Here is a 21,309-nt window from a genome sequence, read left to right on the forward strand (position 1 = left end):
TGAGGTACAGAGTCAAAGTTTACTCAATGATGACGAATAGGGGGCGGACCGAACATCGCATATGTTCGCCATCCGTGGCGAACGCGAACAAGCTATGTTCGCCAGGAACTATTCGCCAGCGAACTGTTCGGGACATCACTAGTTATTGTACTAATCAAAGTTACATAAACTTTTTTCATGGTTTAAATGGAGTATCGGACTCAACAATAAAAGGATCTTTGTAAGCCTCTGTTTGATTCTTAAACCGATCTGTGGCCATTTTCCTGGGGTATTTGATGTCTTCTTCAATACTTTGGACTCTTTGGAGAACTTGAATTTTTTGCCAGCTTTGGATCTTTCTTCCTGTGCTTTAGCAGCTTCTTGATCCAAGACTGCCAATATTTCCTTTTTCTTTTGGATAAACAGCAAAAATAGTTGTGAGAAAGGCTGAGCTTTATAGATGCGTCTCTTTTCAGTCTATGTAACTGAGTTTTTGGCAGGCAAGACAAGACTCACATATCCCTATTTTTCCATCCTTTCTTGCATGATATAACCATTTACAATCTCCTTAAGGACACATGACGAAAATATTCCGTCATGATTCCCTTTTATTCCAGAAGTTGTGTCCTTAAGGGGTTAAAGAATGACTTTGTATGGAAGGTACATTATTTTGCATAAATACTGACATGTAAAGAAATCAATAATTTCTTGGCTGAATGTTTAGAATGTTACAACAAGCGCTTAGTTATTGGGTAATCACACTATGTGTTGAAATATTTAACACTTCTCCTAACAGATTATGTTAGCCCTGCCCATTAACCAAGTTACGCCTGTGTTTAGGGAGGGGTGCTGGCTATAAAGCTAATGCACTGATGGTCTTGACCTTACAGAGAGATCTGGAGACCTTTCCTGATCTACACAAACCAGAAAACCCCAAGAGGAAACAAGAATTATCCCTGCTGGTAGTGTAGAGATTTGGAAGCTTGTTTTCTGATCTGTGATAATGGCTACACCAGGTAAGTGATCCCTGTGTTTGGGATGCTCACCCTGTAGAGCTGTATATAGAGTATTACTGGTGTATATGGCATTCTGTGGTCATCACAATATATACTGGCCAGAAAATGCCCTGGAGCTTCTTGGCTATGTGGCTAATGGGACGATATCCAGGGCAGACCCTTATTCCCTGAAATGTTCTTTCTTCACTTTCTGCCTTGTCCAGCCATGATAGCCCAGATTATATATATATATATATATATACTAATTGTGAGGGCATTCCCAATACTTCAGAATGAGAAGAAACTATCCGGGCACACATTGGCTCTACTAGGCTTGAGAAAGCCTCATGTGGGCTGAAATGTTGCCTGTCCCACTCTAAATAAAGTCTACGTCTTGGGTAGAGCCCAGATAGTTATTTCTCATTCCGGAATGTATTGAAGGATTTGTAGTTTCCTGATGGCACCGTAGTGTTGAGCCATTTTCTGAATAGTAAGTTCCATTCCTACTTTGGATTTCTGAGCATTTCCAATACTGACTGAACCCTTATAGGTGGCTATCATGGAGGGGGGTGGTGTGGGAGGCTGCTATGAACTGTATAATACAACAAAAAGATGCTAATAACCAAGCAATAGGATTGTGACTGTATGAGATTGAGTCAAAAAAGTTATTTTTTTTTTTTAAATGAAAGCTATTGTGACACCAGATATGAGTGGTGGCAATGGGCAAGTGGGCACAGTATACGCTGTGAGCCTGACACACACGCTGGCAGGCAGGCAGACAATTGCAATTAGATTACACAGAAAAAAAAAAAAAGCAGACGGATGTTCTAGCCCTAAAAAGGGCTTTTTGGGGTGCCGTCCTTACAGCAGAGATCAGATGAGTCCTTCAGGACTGTAGTGGACACTGAATACACTAGCCTAGCTATCGATTTCTGTATTAAATCAGCAGCAGCTACACTGTCCCTCCTCTCACTAAGAATGCAGCTTCCGGGGGGCAGGGCCTAGCTGTCATGGAGGAAAGACGCACTTCGTGTGAGCTCCCTCAATATCTCACTTTAAGCAGCTATCAACAAGCGAATTTCACCCCAGAAGGGGATGACCCAGCAATGTTGCTCCTACCTGACCGCCCCGACATGCTTAATAGCGGTCAGCAACTCGACATAGTCTTACTTACCTCCGCGTGGCCTGGTGCTCACCGGGCGGGAGAGGCGGCCGATCTCCCGATCCTGGGATGCCCAGGAGCAGGTACTTCCCGGCAGGAGCTCCGTTACCCCCCCCTCGGACCAGTGGGGGTTATCCCGGTCCACCCCTGAGAGGCTGTCTGGAGCTAATTGATGCACAGAGCACAGCCGCCCAGGCTGACATACTCATCTGTGACTCTCCCAATATGGTGGCAGCTGCGTGTCCTCCTGGTACCAGCAAAGCATGGCAGGATATTGAGTCTAGGCTGGACAGACTCTTTAATCAATTTTGGAAGCAAATAACAAGCAGGAAGCCCCAACAAGCTCCACCACAGCCCCAACAAGCTCCACCACAGCTAAGCGAAGCAGTCCCCATTAAAATCCACCAACGCAAAAGGCGTCGAAGACGGGACCGGAGGCACAAACAGAAATGCAGAGCCTGCCCCACGTCAAGCACTCACCACCACAATCCCGCACCGGACGTGAAGCACCACCGGGACAGATCCAACCACCCGACAAAACAAGCTTCCACCACCTCAAGCCGCGAACCCGGCACTCAGCCAGAGACTTGCCTTTGTTGTTCCAGGTATCAGGGACTCCCAGGTTCTGCACCTGGCGCCCAGAAGTGATCGGATGAGCACAAGCAGTAGACAGCAGCCTGCCAAGCATGTCCCACTATAGCCGATCCTCCACACCATGCCTTTGATCACATGAACTGCTCTCTGCACATTAACTAATCGTAAAGTAGCAAGCGTTTAAACATGTCATTATTTCACCTCCTAAAGAGTTTATTGACGTAGTTCCTTACATGCCTTTACCTTAACCGTTCATGTATTATGTTATTCACTAGTCTCATCTCATGGTGCGACTCACACTTGATTTATAACTAGTGGTGGAGCTGCTGATATAAATACACAGTTGATAACGTGCAAGCTACACCCTAAACATGACAGCCATCTTTCACAACAATGTACTGCTATATACTCATACCCTCAGTGCAAATAGCCATGATATACGCACGTTCAGCCTAGCATGCTCAAATAAAAATGAATGCAACTTCAGAATTAATCTAAATTGTATGCTGTCTAGGAGGTGGGAGGGTCTGCTGCTGATTGGCTGGAATGTGTCTGCTGACTGTGAGGTACAGAGTCAAAGTTTACTCAATGATGACGAATAGGGGGCGGACCGAACATCGCATATGTTCGCCATCCGTGGCGAACGCGAACAAGCTATGTTCGCCAGGAACTATTCGCCAGCGAACTGTTCGGGACATCACTAGTTATTGTACTAATCAAAGTTACATAAACTTTTTTCATGGTTTAAATGGAGTATCGGACTCAACAATAAAAGGATCTTTGTAAGCCTCTGTTTGATTCTTAAACCGATCTGTGGCCATTTTCCTGGGGTATTTGATGTCTTCTTCAATACTTTGGACTCTTTGGAGAACTTGAATTTTTTGCCAGCTTTGGATCTTTCTTCCTGTGCTTTAGCAGCTTCTTGATCCAAGACTGCCAATATTTCCTTTTTCTTTTGGATAAACAGCAAAAATAGTTGTGAGAAAGGCTGAGCTTTATAGATGCGTCTCTTTTCAGTCTATGTAACTGAGTTTTTGGCAGGCAAGACAAGACTCACATATCCCTATTTTTCCATCCTTTCTTGCATGATATAACCATTTACAATCTCCTTAAGGACACATGACGAAAATATTCCGTCATGATTCCCTTTTATTCCAGAAGTTGTGTCCTTAAGGGGTTAAAGAATGACTTTGTATGGAAGGTACATTATTTTGCATAAATACTGACATGTAAAGAAATCAATAATTTCTTGGCTGAATGTTTAGAATGTTACAACAAGCGCTTAGTTATTGGGTAATCACACTATGTGTTGAAATATTTAACACTTCTCCTAACAGATTATGTTAGCCCTGCCCATTAACCAAGTTACGCCTGTGTTTAGGGAGGGGTGCTGGCTATAAAGCTAATGCACTGATGGTCTTGACCTTACAGAGAGATCTGGAGACCTTTCCTGATCTACACAAACCAGAAAACCCCAAGAGGAAACAAGAATTATCCCTGCTGGTAGTGTAGAGATTTGGAAGCTTGTTTTCTGATCTGTGATAATGGCTACACCAGGTAAGTGATCCCTGTGTTTGGGATGCTCACCCTGTAGAGCTGTATATAGAGTATTACTGGTGTATATGGCATTCTGTGGTCATCACAATATATACTGGCCAGAAAATGCCCTGGAGCTTCTTGGCTATGTGGCTAATGGGACGATATCCAGGGCAGACCCTTATTCCCTGAAATGTTCTTTCTTCACTTTCTGCCTTGTCCAGCCATGATAGCCCAGATTATATATATATATATATATACTAATTGTGAGGGCATTCCCAATACTTCAGAATGAGAAGAAACTATCCGGGCACACATTGGCTCTACTAGGCTTGAGAAAGCCTCATGTGGGCTGAAATGTTGCCTGTCCCACTCTAAATAAAGTCTACGTCTTGGGTAGAGCCCAGATAGTTATTTCTCATTCCGGAATGTATTGAAGGATTTGTAGTTTCCTGATGGCACCGTAGTGTTGAGCCATTTTCTGAATAGTAAGTTCCATTCCTACTTTGGATTTCTGAGCATTTCCAATACTGACTGAACCCTTATAGGTGGCTATCATGGAGGGGGGTGGTGTGGGAGGCTGCTATGAACTGTATAATACAACAAAAAGATGCTAATAACCAAGCAATAGGATTGTGACTGTATGAGATTGATAACTGTGAAGAATAAAGAATTGTTCTGCACACCATCAGGGCCGGCGCTACCATAAGGCGGCACAAGCGGCCGCCTTATGGTGCACTGACTTGAGGGGCGCAAAAATCTGAGTGACCGGCGGGAGCACTTCCGGCAGCAGTTTACCCAGCTAGCTGTGAGCAGCCACTGAGGGAGGGGGCGGAACAGTGTGGATCAACCGCGGCCAATCTCTTCCTGAACTAAAGGCCGCTGGGATACGTGACATCATATCCCGGTGGCCAGCTGCTGTGGAGAGAGGAGGAAAGCTACTACAGTGCAGCAAGACGTCTGTTAAGCAATTATTGGCAACAGTAAGTCTGTGTGTGTGTAAGAGCCAATGAGTGTGTATAAGCAGTGCGTGTGTGTGTCTGTGTGTGTGTAAGAGCGAGTGAGTGTGTGTGACACAAGGGGGTAAAGAAAAGTAGGATGAAGACACAAAAACATAAAAAAAAAAAGAATGCCAAACAGGGGAAACAATATACAAAAGGAAAACGAGAAAGAAAGAGGTGGCAAGATGCACAAAAGGGGCAAAAGAGTGGGTAAGATGGGCAAAATCGGGAATATTAGACACAGGTGAAGACAAATTTTGGGGATCGCAAAATGTGTCTTTGTCTGTGTAGACAGAAGTCCTTGCACCGGCCCTGCACACCATAACAACTCTGCATCACTAAACCGTTTTTAACACAGACACTAACCTGCACCAACACTTCACTCTGAGAGTGATATTTTGTAACTGCAGTGAGCTGTGAGCACTCTCCAGAGCTGTCAGTTTAGCAGTTTGAATTACATCTCCCCGTAGGCCTTTGTTTCTTTTATGTAAAATGTTATTGTTATTATTATTATTGCCATTTATATATCGCCAACAGATTCCGTAGCACTTTACAATATTATGAGAGGGGGGATTTAACTATAAATAGGACAATTACAAGAAACCTTACAGGAAAAATAGGTTGAAGAGGACCCTGCTCAAACGAGCTTACAGACTATAGGAGTTGGGGTATAAAACACAATAGGAGAGGAAATAGCAATCAAATTAGGTGGGAGTGAAGCAGAGCTGGAGGAGAGAGTAAAGCACTGTCCCATAGGAGAGAGCAAGAGACAGGTATGTGAGGTAGAGGTTATTCTGGGAGGCCATAAGCTTTCCTAAAGAGAAGGGTTCTAAGGCACTTCTTAAAGGATTGAAGACTAGGGGAGAGTCTGATGGCGGTAGGCAGGCAATTCCATAGGAAGGGAGCCCTCGAGAAGTCCTACAAGTGCGAGTTGGCCGTATGGGTGCGAGCAGCGGACAGGAGAGGGTCACAGGCAGAGCGGAGGGAGCGAGACGAGACATACCTATGGATCTGTGAAGAGATATAAGAAGGGCTAGAATTGTTCAGTGCTTTATAGGTATGGGTTAGCACTTTGAATAGACTCCTATAGGATACAGGAAGCCAATGTAAGGACCGACAGAGCGGTGAGGTGTGAGAGGACTAGAGAGGAAAATCAGTCTGGCAGCAGCATTCATTACAGACACTACGGCTTTGTGATATAGTGTCCACATGCACAGCTTTGAATGATCTTAAAGTAACGGTTCCCAATCTGTGGAATGCGTATCCCGAGATGTACAATCCAGGTCCCGCAGGGATGCAAAAAAAAAAAATCAGTACCGCTGGTGGAGCCACTGCACTGGTTTGGAAACGCAGGGCGATCAGGTTGCCCACACACTTAGGCCCCCCAACAGATGTGAAACCTAATCTGCATGGAGTGCTGGGAGAAAGTGAGAGAGAGAGAGAGAGAGAGAGAGACACACAGTCACATCCTGCTAGCTACCACAGACCCTGCCATACTTGAGGGAACGGGGGGGGGGGGAGCAAAAACAAGTTGCAAGAGAGGGATGGGGGCGCCAGCTGTCAGAGTGATGGACTGAGAAAGGAGCAAGCCCCTAACTCCCAACCGCACAGCCAGCAGAAAACACATAGCAGCAGTGGCTTCAATTTTAACCTGTATGTGTGTTTTTGTATGTCTATATATGTATGTGTATCTGTATATAGTGTTTGTATCTGTATGTGTGTCAGTGTCTGTATCTGTATGTCTGCATATCTGTGTTTGTGTCAGTGTGTATCTGTATGTGTGTCATTGTTTGTATCTGTATTTGCATGTGTGTTAGTGTTTGTATCCATGTGTCTGTGTATCTGCATGTCAGTGTGTATCTGTGCTTCTAGATGTGTCATTGTTTGCGTCTGTACATCTAGATTTGTAAGTGTTTCTATCTGTGTGTATGTGTATCTAGATGTGTGGCAGTGTTTGTATCTGTGTATCTGTGCATCTGCAGTGTGGCAGTGGTTGTATTTGCAAGTGTGGCAGTGTGTGTCTATATATGCATGTGTTTCAGTGTATCTAGATGTGTGTCAGTGTTTGCTTCTATGTCTTTGCATATCTAGATGTCATGTATATGCATGTGTGGCAGTGTGTGTGTCTGCGTATCTGTGGCAGTGTTTGTATCTCTGTGTCTGTGTATCTGCATGTATCAGTGTTTGTGTTTGTATCAATGTCTGAATGTGTGTCAGTGTTTGTATCTGTGTATCTGTATTTGCGGTTTTGTGTGTCTGTGTATCTGTGTGTCTGTATCTGAATGTATGTCAGTGTTTGTATCTGTATGTCTGTGTCATTGTATATATGTGTGTGTGTATGCAAAACTGTGTGCAAAACTATGTGTATCAGGGTTTGTTTCTGTGTGTCTGTATATGTGTATTAGCATGTGTTTCAGTGTGTGTATCTGTGTCTGTGTATTTGCACATGCTTCACACTAGACTCAATGACCCTGGCTAGAGAAGAGGATATTATTATTTTCTTTGTCACTGAGCCACACTTCCAACTTATTTTTTTCCTCCAAAGAATTAACAAAATTTATAAATATCTTTCACAATTGCATATTGAAAACCTACTCTCACAGTAGGATTAGTGACAAAACTAAATCGTGTCAATGGCATTAGCTTCTCAAAAAGTTGCTTGGAAGAACCGACATATTTTACCGTGCACCCAAGTCTAATTGTCGACTGACAGAAACCATGGCATTACTGCCGCTTATGGACTGGGGAACAGGACTACTTCCCCTACCCTTTTCTCTATCAATTCCATTTTTGGATTAGAATATGACATGGTGGTGATGGTGGCTTTGCTTTTCTTACCACAATAAGTAAAGGTATATGAGTGAGTTTGTACAATCTAAACTAATAACTGTACTTACAGCAAGATAAAGGCTGATGGCATTGCAAAATGGGTTAGTGTTTATTGTGTTTGATACTAACCCGAGACCCTAAAGAACTTTAGCTTGCTGCACTGCTTTATGTGTAAGGACTGTATCCTCTTATCATTTTACAAAAAATGCAGATTTCAGTAGAAATTGAAAAACGAACCTTGTTAAACTCCTTGGCTGTTAATCAGACAACAGGTCCTGTTAGTTCCTGGTTTAGTTAAATCAGTGGAGCTAAACTCAAGAGGCAGAAATTGCCCAGAGCTCCTGCCTTGTAAAGACTTATCATTGAGCTGCATCGAGAAGTCTCTGATTGGACATCCACAGAAAGTCTGGCAGAGTTAGAAGGGGAGGGCTTGCAAAGGCAGCACACAAATGATCTACAACTTTCGCAAACTGCTTTTATAGATATCCCCATTGAAAAAAAAAAAAGCATAATTAAATGCATGGATGTTTTCATTGGAGTATATCTACTAATATGTTTATTAAATTAAGGTCTAAGGATTCTATTTAACCCTGCCCAAAAAACAAAAACAAACAGCCTCTTTACTCATTCCATACCCATTTTTTTCTGGTGCCAGTAACCATAATCAGAATCAAAAACTGAAATGAACATGTTCAGGCTTAGAGCAAGTTAGTTCTCCAAAATTAAGGCGCATGGCAGCTCAGAAATCAAAATTTCATTAGATTCCCTGACTGGACCTAATTCAACTAAATTGCGATGTCCAAGTCTAATAATTATTGATTATCTGGGATGCTTGTGGGTCCAAATGAAGGAGGTAAAAAGTCTTCTAATTTCTAAAAAGAACGAGTTAGGTAGTGTGATGGGTAGGGCTCGTAGCAGATAGCGTATTTTAGGGAGAGTGTTCATTTTTAGGATGTTAATCCTACATAACCAGCTGAATTGTAGTTTATGCCAGGCTGTGAGGTCCTGTGAGATGGCTTTTAAAAGGCATGGGAAATTATGTCAGTGAGGTGAAATTTCTAGGAAGAAGAACCCCCAGGAATTTGAGTGACGTGTCTGTCCATGTAAATGTGAATGAGTGAAATAGCACTTGTTTAGTCTGGTTATCTATATTAATGAGCAAGATCTCACTTTTAGAAGAATTCACTTTGAAGTTGGATATTCAGTTGTAAAGAGAGATTTCATCAAGGAGAGTTCATAACGAAGTCAGTGGGTTTGTAATCGTAGAGGCGTTCATCACAGAGTGCAGCTAGTTTGTTTTTGTGGCAGTTGCTCATAATGCCTTGAATCAAAGGGTTGTCTCTAATTCCTTGGACACAGGGTTCCATGATGAGGATAAACAGTAATAGGGATAGCAGTTCCCCCCAATAAGAGACAAGACTCTAAATCTGGTTTTAATGGTAGCCAGACTGGCCTTTTATGCAAGTCCCCAGCCAAGGGATACACCCATGTGGACCTTGGTCGGCACAGTGGTACAAAACTATCAGCAAACCATAAGTTTTGTACAATGTGACACTCCCATACAGGAGAGGCAATTCCTCCCCTCTGCCTAGGAGATAATTGAGTCAACTGCTGTCCACCAAAACACATAATATCAACACAAAAAGCATATCCCCTGACAATATTATCTCTTTAGACTTTGATGGTCAATATTTCATTTATATTATTGTATGGAAATACATTGGTTGAAATTTTCCCCATTTCCTTCACTATTCCATCTTATCCTTTCACTCCTAGCCCGGTCAGCCGCCCGTATACACTTCTCATTCATGTTAGAAATCTGTTCTGTTTCTTCATTTCTTTATTTCTACCCATCAGTCCTATTGCATCTCTCTCCAGGGCAGCCCTATTGCATTTTCTCTCTCCAGTCCTCTTTAGCTGTCTAACCACGTGTTTTTAGTTACATATTTGTTTAATCTTGTTCATGGGCTATAAACTTGCAACAGATGAATCAAAGTACTCATGTACTCATGTACTATGATAGATCAATATGAATATGAGTTGATAAGTTGTGCAAGCGCCCATATGATAAATGTGGTGGGTGTCTCTCAGATGACATGTATGCTGTGCAACTAATAGACTAACTGCTTTTCATTAACTTTACCAATAAATAATGCAAAGTTAAATGATCGTGTGGTCTAGGTATTAACATATGTTCCCATTGACTTTCAGCAACACTTCTCCTCATGGTAACCTGGTTATATATTGCTAAAGTTGGCATACCACCCGCTAACCAAGATGACAACTATATTCTGCGAGCAGGTCCTGTTGGGAAGCTACCATCTGCCACAAGGGTTTTCTTTCATCCTGATGGGGATATGTTTGCTATTCTCGGTAATGATCTGTACAGAGGATCTTTGCCATCAGAGCAAGGCCAGGAATGGTTCGATGTTGCCGAAAAAGTGGGCACAGATGACTGGGGCAGCACCAGATTTACCCTCTTTGATCCCAATGGTGATATGTATGTAGTAACAGACAAAGGAGATTTATACAGAGGCCCAGCTCCAACCAATAGATTGAGTTCCTGGTTCTTTCGTGAAGCAAACAGAATAGCAGTTGGTGTGTGGAATGAAGCAAATGCTGTGTTCTTTGATGCTCGAGGCACTCTGTTTGCAATTATGCAAGATGGCCTCCTTATGAAGAGAAACCCACCAACAGACCTCCAGGATGACTGGTTTGCGACAGCAATACCTGTTGGAAATGAGAACTGGCTTCAGTACACTCTCTTCATAGCTTTCGGCCCCAAAGGATCACTTTGGTCTATCAGTGAACCCTCAGGAGACCTGTATAAATGGTCACCTGAAGCCATAGATACCAATTTTCCCCATAAGGATGCCGAGTACATGGGCTCAGGCTATAATGCGGGCCTTTTCTATGCCTTCACTGTTGATAAAAGCATTAGAAGCATTGAGAGCTTGGAATTTCTCCCTACTGATGGTACAATTGTATCCAACGATCCTATGGTGCTGAAAAGCCAAACATATACAAACTCGGGTGATACCCCACTCAGCTACTACTTCACGTAAGTAAAACCTTCAGGTAGATCCGATAAATGTTGCTATACATGAGGTGTCTTCAGAATGAGAAGTTCTATGGGTGCCATGCATGTCTATAACAGGACAAAAACAATTCAGCTCTGGCATTTAAAGGCTGTGCATTGCCAGTACAAGGGGGTAGAGCTAGAGGCTGCATGTTATGTTATCACCAATGACACGTACACTGCCCAAAGAGGAAACGTCAGTTTGCTGCCCCTCTAAGGCAGCCCATGTGCAGAATTCTGCTGAAGAACTCTGGGATAGTGAAAAATCCCTTTGATTTAATAGAGTGAATTTAATGGTCTGAGCTTCCTCTGCATTTGCTGGGGACTTCTTTATGACGTTCCCATAAGTGGAATACAGAGTGACGGGGTTGGTAAAGGATTCCAAAAGAGTAAACGCAGGCAACACTCCAGCAGTAAGGATGGTGTGGCAAAACTAGCCACTTAAGACTGTATTTGCTTAAATGTGTTTCTGTAGCTTTAAGGTTGTTAGAACCAAGTGTATTCCTGTATATGTATTTCATGCGAACAAAACCATTCGTATGCTGGCGGCATGAAAGCCACCAGCATTCATACAGTAGTTCACGAACAGCGAATTTCAACACTGTTCGTGAAACGAACAAACTGCCGAATGGGAGACCACACACAGGAGGTCGTGTGGCTCCCATTAAATATTGAAACATTGTTGCCATCGGTAATTAGAGAGATTCAGGGTGGCCGCCGTTCGGCTACCGACCATGCAGCGGTCTGCCATCTTGGATCCTTTGTTAGCCCAGCGGTATTTGGTCTTCGAGCGCCTGGAACTAAAATCGGCTACTCAACGGCACGAATACTGCTGGACTTCCAAGCCGTTTTGGAGTCCCGGTCCTTCAGTAGTTTGTTCCTCTACTGTCAATCGGTACTTTGAATATAACTTGGAAATAATATGTATTTCGTGCAGCGTTCGGTTAGTTGTACTGGGATCTGAGCGGTACTTTCACAAAATGTGCGCCCAGACCCCAGCTATCTACCGAACATCCATTCGTTTAAATAAAGTGAATAATGTTCTAGTTATGCATTTTCATGTAAAATATTGGTTCTGCTGCACGGAGGCAGGGCCGTCTTTAACATGGGGCATTAATGGGACATTTAATGTGGATAAGTGCAAGATAATGCATCTTGGACGTAAAAACCCAAGGGCAGAGTACAGAATATTTGATAGAGTCCTAACCTCAACATCTGAGGAAAGGGATTTAGGGGTGATTATTTCTGAGGACTTAAAGGTAGACAGACAATGTAATAGAGCAGCAGGAAATGCTAGCAGAATGCTTGGTTGTATAGGGAGAGGTATTAGCAGTAGAAAGAGGGAAGTTCTCATGCCATTGTACAGAACACTGGTGAGACCTCACTTGGAGTACTGTACACAGTACTGGAGACCATATCTTCAGAAGGATATTGATACCTTACAGAGAGTTCAAAGAAGGGCTACTAAACTGGTTCATGGATTGCAGGATAAAACTTACCAGGAAAGGTTAAAGGATCTTAACATGTATAGCTTGGTGGAAAGACGAGACAGGGGGGATATGATAGAAACATTTAAATACATAAAGGGAATCAACACAGTAAAGGAGGAGACTATATTTAAAAGAAGAAAAACTACCACAACAAGAGGATATAGTCTAAAATTAGAGGGACAAAGGTTTAAAAATAATATCAGGAAGTATTACTTTACTGAGAGGGTAGTGGATGCATGGAATAGCCTTCCAGCTGAAGTGGTAGAGGTTAACACAGTAAAGGAGTTTAAGCATGCGTGGGATAGGCATAAGCTATCCTAACTATAAGATAATGCCAGGGACTAATGAAAGTATTTAGAAAACTGGGCAGACTAGATGGGCTGAATGGTTCTTATCTGCCGTCACATTCTATGTTTCTATGTTTCCATGGGGCAAACGGGGCAGCTGCCCTTGGCCCTGTCCCTGCTGGGGGGCCTAAGGCAGCTGCCCCGTTTGCCCTCTGCCCGCAAACTATGGGGGCCCATCGGGTGGCCCATGCACTTAGTGCCACCTGGTGGGTCTGTGTCAGCAGGGGCCCAGTCGGGCGATGTGGCGCTTTAACAGCGCTACCAGGCCCTTGCTTTTCCGTAGCACTGGGAGGAAGTAACAGCGCAGGAGGAAGGAGCTGTTCCGGAGGGGGCCAGGCTGGGAGCGAGCTTTACTCCCAGCCACCCGAGCCAGCCCACTGGACCCCAGGAAAGCCACCATCCAGGAAAAGGTAAGAAACTGGAGGGTTGATATGAAATTTTGCATGAGTGTCTGAGTGTCAGTATGTATGTATGTGTGTATGTCTGTCTGTCAGTGTATGTCTGCCAGTATGTCTGTCAGTGTGTCTGTGTGTGTGAGAGTCTGTCAGTGTATGTGTGTATGTCTGTCTGTGTGGTTCAGTATGTTTGTATGTGTGCATGTCTGTCAGTGTGTCAGTATGTCTGTGTGTGTGTGTGTCAGTGTCTGTGTGGTTCAGTATGTGTGTATGTGTGTTTCAGTATGTCTGCCTGTGTGTATGTGTGCCAGAATGTCTGTCTGTGTATATGTCTGTCAGTGTGTCAGTATGTATGTGTGTGTGAGTCTGTCAGTGTCTGTGTGGTTCAGTATGTATGCGTGTATGTGTGTTTCAGTATGACTGTCTAGGAGTGTCAAAATGTCTGTATGTGTGTATGTCTGTCAGTGTATGTGTGTATGTATGTTTCAGTATGTCTCTCTGTGTGTATGTGTGTCAGTATGTCTATGTGTGAGTCTGTCAGTGTCAGTGTGGTTCTGTATGTCTGTATTTGTCAAAATGTCTGTGTGTATGTGTGTTTCAGTATGTCCGTCTGTCTGTGTATATGTGCCAGTATGTCTGTCAGTGTATCTGTATATCTGTGTGAGTCCGTCAGTGTCTGTCAGAATGTGTCTCTCAATATTCTAGTGGGAGTATCCCTCTCGTACAGCAGTGCATGATGGGAGAAATGTCCAGGTTGTTAAGTTCTCCATGTAGTCCCCTACTGTACAACCCCTGTAATGCATGGGGAATCCCATAAATACTGTGACCTGTGATTAAAAGCTCAGTTGACTCCCAGCCTATGTGTCGTCTAGTTCTTGGGAAGGAAGGATTCTTACAATGCTACCGGGATTATTGTATGCTGTATTTATTTGCCTGGATTATTTTTTGCTGTTCCTGTTACCCAGCGGTGATACTATGGATTATACTACCACTCCGCTACAGATGGTATTTTTATTATCGGGTGAACCACCCCACAGAAAGTGCAACGTTTTGCTCAGCAGAGCCTTCATCATGAGTATGGATAACAAAGTGCAAATGTAACCATATATAAACCCACAACCAATGAATTCATCAATAGTAATAAAAACACATTTATTTAAATGACATACATAATATCAGTAGTAAAACATGACATAGAGTTTGTCAAAGCATGAAGCATTATGGCTAAATCTAAGAATATATGGCATGGAATTTGACAAGGCATAAGGTAATATGTCTAAATGTTAAAGCCATCAATATAAAAGTTATATCCAGTAAACCAACTTAAATTAAAATTAGGGCCATCTTAATCAATATGCTACAGATTGTAAAAGCAATAAATCTATAACACACGTTCGAATCTAAGGAAATCACATCTAATGCATTGTAAACTGGCCATTATCCTAATATTTATAAAAAAAATAAAAATCTATCTACATATCGCCTCGAAACAGGTCATGTACAATATGTGAATAATATAGGCAAATAGACGCTGTGTTTTCTGAGTCAAATTCTCCCCATGTGAAGCCGCCACAATCCTGGTGGACACAAAGAGTTGTGTGTGAGGTAAAGGATTGTGTGTGAGAAGGCAGCCTGTGGTTTTACATGCATTTTAAAAAGCTGCTCGTTGTGATTAGTCTGAACGAGTCAGTTTGGAAAGGGCAGATAGTGGTGTAGTGTTTCTGGTCATGTGGCTGTAGTGTGGGGGCAAGAGGGGTTAGAGTACAAGCTATATTTATATATTTAGCAAACAAAACTAGCTTTATATTCCATGTGTCTTAGCTTGGACCAGGGATCCTTTGTTGTCCTTTGTTGTCCAGTGGGAGATGTTCCCCCTCTGGGAGCATACTGCTTTTAAGTCACAGAACAGATTGTTTCTGTGGTAAATATCTGCAACATTCTGATACATTAGAAGGAGCAGTGAATGTGGTTCGGGCCTGTTCCTGATGCCCAGTCTGGGCCTGGCTCCATGTACAACTTCGAAATTAGTTAACGAAGGCAGACTAAGCCGCTATTTCCAGAATTTATCTGGTATACTTCTCATCAGTGGCGTACTAAGGGGGGGGCGGGGGGGGCGGTCCGCCCCGGGTGCCACTCAGCAGGGGGGTGCCAGGTTCTGTACCTCCTGCTCTCCCGCAGCTCCGGCAGACCGGCGCTCAGTCAGTGAGTCAGAGCGTAAGGAGGGGATTCCCAGCCTGTGTTCTGATTCACACTGAGCTGCAGGGAGGCTATTTCGGAGTGTACCAGCAGGGGGAGCAGAACCAGGTTGCTCCCCCGCGGTCACTCTGTACAGATCCCCTGCACCTGCTGCCTGCCTGGGAAGGAGCTGCTGCCCATGCACCCTTCTAAATGGTAAGTAACTATTATACCCCCCCTGCCCTATACCCCATTGCCATTATAACCCCCCTGCCATTAAATCACCACCCCTCCTGCCCTATACCCCCCTGCCATTATATCACCACCCCTCCTGCCCTATACCCCCCTGCCATTATACCGCCACCCTCCCTGCCCTGTACCCCCCTGCCATTATATCACCCCCCTGCCATTATATCACCCCCCCTGCCATTATATCACCCCCCCTGCCCTATACCCCCCTGCCATTAAATCACCCCCCCGCCATTATATCACCACCACCCCGCCCTATACCCCCCTGCCATTAAATCACCCCCTGCCATTATATCACCACCCCCCTTGCCCTATACCCCCTGCCATTAAATCACCCCCTGCCATTATAACCCCCCTCCCTGCCCTGTACCCCCCTGCCATTATATCACCACCCCCTGCCATTATAACCCCCCTCCCTGCCCTGTACCCCCTGCCATTATATCACCACCCCCTGCCATTATAACCCCCCTCCCTGCCCTGTACCCCCTGCCATTATATCACCCCCACTGCCCTATACCCCCTGCCATTATATCACCCCACCTGCCCTATACCCCCCTGCCATTATATCACCACCCCCCTGCCCTATACCCCCCTGCCATTATACCGCCACCCTCCCTGCCCTGTACCCCCCTGCCATTATACCACGACCCTCCCTGCCCTGTACCCCCCTGCCATTATACCACCACCCTCCCTGCCCTATACCCCCCTGCCATTATACCACCACCCTCCCTGCCCTATACCCCCCTGCCATTATATCACCCCCCTACCCTATACCCCCTGCCATTATACCACCACCCTCCCTGCCCTATACCCCCCTGCCATTATATCACCCCCGCCCAAACCCCCCCTGACATTATATCACCACCCCCCGCCCTATACCCCCTGCCATTATACCACCACCCTCCCTGCCCTATACCCCACACGGCCATTATACCCCCACCCTCCCTGCCATTATAATCCCCCCTGCCATAATAATCCCCCTGCCCTATACCCCCACCTCCCTGCCATTATAACACCCCCCTCCCTATACCCCCCGCCATTATACTCCCACCCCTTTACCCCCACACCGCCTGCCCTATACTCCCACCTCACTGCCATTATAACCCCCCTGCCATTATACTCCAACCCCTCCTGCCCTATACCCCACCTCACTGCCATTATAACCCCAGAGCAGCCACCAAATGGTGAAACAGACCCTGCTGATCCTGCACCCTCCTAAATGGTAAGGTACTACTATACCCCCCTGCCCTATAATCCCCCTGCCATTATAACCCCACCCCCCTGCCCTATATCCCCCACCCTCCGTGCCATTATACCCTCACCCTCCCTGCCCTATTCCCCCATGCAATATCACACACGAAGTCCCAGACCCCAATCTACTCCGACCCACCCAGGCACATACAACTGTTCCCCTACTGTCACATAGACACATTACACACAGGCTCACATTCACAAATTACATATGCAGTCACACACAATGCACATACATACGCTGTCACAAACACATTTTTTTACACAAGGGACAAGGACAGATATATTCTGGGAGGCAGTGAGGTTAATGCGCGCCCTGCAGTGAACCGGCAGCTGGGATAAGATGGCATCGTCATTACTACTGGGAGCACAAGTGAGATGTGCAGGAAGAGCGCCCAGCAGCAACCGTTAATCACCATGGGGAAGATCCAAGAGCAAGGTAGGGAAGCTGGGTGGACATCTTAATTACTAAATGTGTGTAAGAATGTGATTTTTGTGTGTGTATCTCTGTCGTTAAGTGTGTGTTTATTGTGATTGTGTGTCTGTGATTAGGTGTATGTCTGGGATTGTGTGTGTATTTATATACACACACACAACCACAGATGTACAAGTCTGTGTGTATATAAATGTGTATGTGTTTAGTAGATAGCTCCCTTATTTGGTGTCCTTAAATATGTCAATCCCACATAAGGATAACAAATACGGGAGTTATCTACTAAACAACTGAAAGATTAAAATTAAGTAAAAGGCTTTTACATTTTGATCTTTTAGCAGTTTAGTAGATATTTTCCTAAATGTATGCTCTTATGTGAGATTTCCATATTTAAATATGCTAAATTAGGGTGCTCTTTAGATCTAAATATGGCAATCTCACATAGGGATATCAAATAGAGGAGTTATCTGCTATACAAAGATCGAAGTTTAGAGGTGTCAGCCAGCGCAGAACAGGAAATCTGGGTGGCTAGTATGAATTATATGCAAATGTGTTGTCTGATTGTGTGTATATATTTGTGTATGTGTATATGTGCATACATCTTAGCATTTTGCCAACACTACACACAAGCACACCACTGCATTCAAACAACACTACAAACACACCTTTAAAATATCACCATGTTTTTGATATAACCACACCACTGCCCTATACTGCCAACATTACACACAAATGCATGCCTGCATTCAAACGCCAACACTACACACCCCTACATTCACTCACACATTTTCCATACAAAAACCCATGCTTACATTTACATTTACATTTAGAAGCACAAACACTGCTCAGTGCTACATTCATTGTAAAAAAAAATTGGGTGTTTTTTTACATTTTAGGGGGGGGGGTGCCATAAGGAGGATCCGCCCCGGGTGCCAAATGCTCTAGGTACGCCCCTGCTTCTCATCCTAGTCTTAACTTCTTTACAACTGTATCTGTGCAAATTATCGGATTCTATGGTGTGATGTGATTGACAGCTAAAGCAGTGCATGCTGGGATCTGCTGTCAATTACCAATTACTGGATTCTCGCGAGTGAGTCGTCAATAGTCATTAATCGGCTTCTCAGAATTACCAATCACCCAGTCTAATCCAATTAGTGTTGGTATAAAACTAACTTTTTTTTTAATTTAACTATTTCAAGACATATAGTGGCCTGATTATACACCACTAATATAATAGGTGTCTTTGTCCCTGTGCCAGAAGCTTATTTAAAGGAAGACTCCAAGCGCCATAACAGTCATAGCAATGAAGTGGTGATGGTGCCCATATTCCACCAGTATCTTCTTGCCTTCAAGTGTTAAGCTAAGTTTTTTAGGAAACAGCATGGATGCTTCTGGGACTCAGCTCAGTGTTAAAAATAGTGTCTTACTTGATGGTAAGAAGACACCATAACCACTTAATTACATGAAGTAAACAGAATCCGTCTGAAGCAACTGAACTGTAAATGTGTCTTACCTGCTTCTTTCCTTTTATATCAAAGAAAAAATGAAGACCAAATCAATCTCCCTAACGCAGTTTATGTTCTCTCATGCTAGGTTTTCTAAAATACTTAAGGCGTTCAGCACCTTCAGCCTGAAAGATGGATACACATATAAGGTTGGTGCTAAGGTGACAGTTGCAGCTGAAGTGCCATTCATAGATGAACAAGATGGGGAGATTTCAATCAAACCGGGTACATCTCGTATCTGGAACATAGCCGGAACCAATGACATCGAGGTAAAGGGACATGGGACTGGGTATGGGTAATGACTGAGATTAGGGGCACTCGTAGAATCTGCATGAATTCAGAGGAGCTGCTTAAAACCTTGTTGCCAAGTTAATGGACTGTAGCTGACATTACATAGACAATGCATGTCTAAAATATGCACATCAATTAGATTTACATAGGTAATAACTCCCATGCAAAAACAGTGAATCAAGAGCTATTAAAGGGACACTCGACTGCCCAGATACAAAATAAATACACTGTTTAGTAGATATACCCCAAATGAAAACTCGCACGCATTTAATAATGATTTTTTCCATTAGAGATATATCTAAAATCAGCTGCAGATCTCTTGTCTGCTGCCTTTGCAAGCCCTCCCATTCTAACCCCACCCAGACTTTCTGTGGCTGTCCAATCACAGACTTCCCAATGCAGCTCAATGAAACAGATTTGTAAGTCAGGTACTCTGAGCAAATTTCTGCCTCTTAAGATCAGCTGCATTAAGCTAAGAAAACCAGGAAGTAACATTACCGGTCTGCTTGAAAGCCAAGGGGGTGTAACCAGGCTAATTAATAAAAGTGTCAAATTCTATAGAAATCTGCACTGTTTGCAAAATAATAAAGAAGAGGACACACACTTTACAGACAAAGCTTTTCAGCAATGTAAAGTTGTTTAGGGGTCTGGAGTTACCCTTTAAATGTCTCCTGGAAAAGCATATGCAAGTGTAGTCTTCAGAGACTGTGCTGTTAATGAATGTAGAAAGGAAATATGTCCATATTGAATCTTCAGATTGCTGTTTTGGTCTACAAATCCTGGCTTGGTGATATAAACATCTTGTGAGTGTAAGCGCAGTGCATTGCCTAAATCAGTGGTCCCTTTCCAATACCAGTCTAGGCTTTAGGGTGGTCAACTTAGAAAAACAACAACAACCTTAAACACAACTGGGTAGTCTCTAAATCCTGAACTGGTATGGGGTGGGCATGAATACTGATTTGGGAACCACTGGCTTAAATTATAACATCCCTGCTCCTTATTGTGTGTTAAAGAGCAGGATCACATAATGCTCCTGCTTTATGGTATAACCAGCCAGATCATTCTGACCAGATGACAGACTAGGCTAATGGTCTAATAAGAGGTTTTTTATTGGTCACGGAAGGGTCTAACTGCCAGACTAACTGGTTCTTATATTTCTGTATATTAAGGAAAATCTTTCATATACAAGGCCATTTATTCCTTCTTCTGTTCCCCTACAGACACCATTCTCCAGCATCACAGATGTCACAGTGCCACCACACACCAGCATATGTGTTTCAGCATCCGTCACAAAGGTAGTAATGGAGGTGCCTTTCTCTGCCAAGGCCACAACCGTGTTTGGCTATGTAACTACTGTAGAGGGAATGTGGAAAGGGGAAGGTCATTATGGCATGTCCGTCTCCCAAGAGAACTGCTCTCCTGTCTCAACATAAATTCAGAATTGAAAATCATAATTCAAATCCCCTTACCTGTGCTCCGTAGTCCTGAGATTAGCATTATGGTGTCATTGTATTGGGAGTATATATCTATTCACTGCATGGCTTGTGTAATGTAAAATGTATCCTCAATAAACTTTCTTGCAATATTGGTGTCTGTTTATAGTTTTATCCTGTAATCCACATGCTTTCAGGAAGGGTTCTTGTGTATATGTGTGTTTATATATCTGTCATCTTCATATTTTATAATTAATATAGAATATGCTGCAAAAGAATAGAGAGAAGAAACAAAAGGATAAAACGTAACTTTTAATTAATATAGTGTAGAAAATTGATGTAATAAAAAATAAGAATAAGCAGAGTAAATAAAACTCCTAAATCACATAAGAAAACAATAAATAAAGTAATAAAGAAATCTAACCCTATTATCTGGATAACATAAAGAAATAACAGAAATAAATAATAAGAATTGAATGATATCACTCTGAGTCAGTGGTAGTTAGAAGTAAGAGGAAATACTGCAAGAAGTAGATACAGAATAACAGCAAATGTAACTGCTCGC

The 21,309-nt window shown here is 43.4% G+C and overlaps 1 protein-coding gene across 1 annotated transcript; it reads left to right on the top strand.

The window, feature by feature from the left end:
• Positions 1 to 4,156: 4,156 nt before the first annotated feature.
• On the top strand, positions 4,157 to 20,874 carry LOC134565990 (tachylectin-2-like). Its single transcript, XM_063425702.1, has 4 exons — positions 4,157 to 4,287; positions 10,308 to 11,157; positions 19,109 to 19,289; positions 20,532 to 20,874. The coding sequence occupies exons 1-4, from the start codon at positions 4,275 to 4,277 to the stop codon at positions 20,742 to 20,744; spliced, it is 1,257 nt and encodes a 418-aa protein (XP_063281772.1). The 5' UTR covers positions 4,157 to 4,274; the 3' UTR covers positions 20,745 to 20,874.
• Positions 20,875 to 21,309: the final 435 nt, after the last annotated feature.

The sequence above is a fragment of the Pelobates fuscus genome, chromosome 6, assembly GCF_036172605.1.
Source record: "Pelobates fuscus isolate aPelFus1 chromosome 6, aPelFus1.pri, whole genome shotgun sequence".
NCBI classification, from domain to species: Eukaryota; Metazoa; Chordata; class Amphibia; order Anura; family Pelobatidae; genus Pelobates; species Pelobates fuscus.

Bases quoted from the DNA above. Each gene is read 5' to 3' on its own strand.
- LOC134565990 (XM_063425702.1), top strand. The intron at 11,158-19,108 runs GTAAGTAAAACC...CTCTCATGCTAG, and splicing joins CCACTCAGCTACTACTTCAC to GTTTTCTAAAATACTTAAGG. The intron at 19,290-20,531 runs GTAAAGGGACAT...GTTCCCCTACAG, and splicing joins CCGGAACCAATGACATCGAG to ACACCATTCTCCAGCATCAC.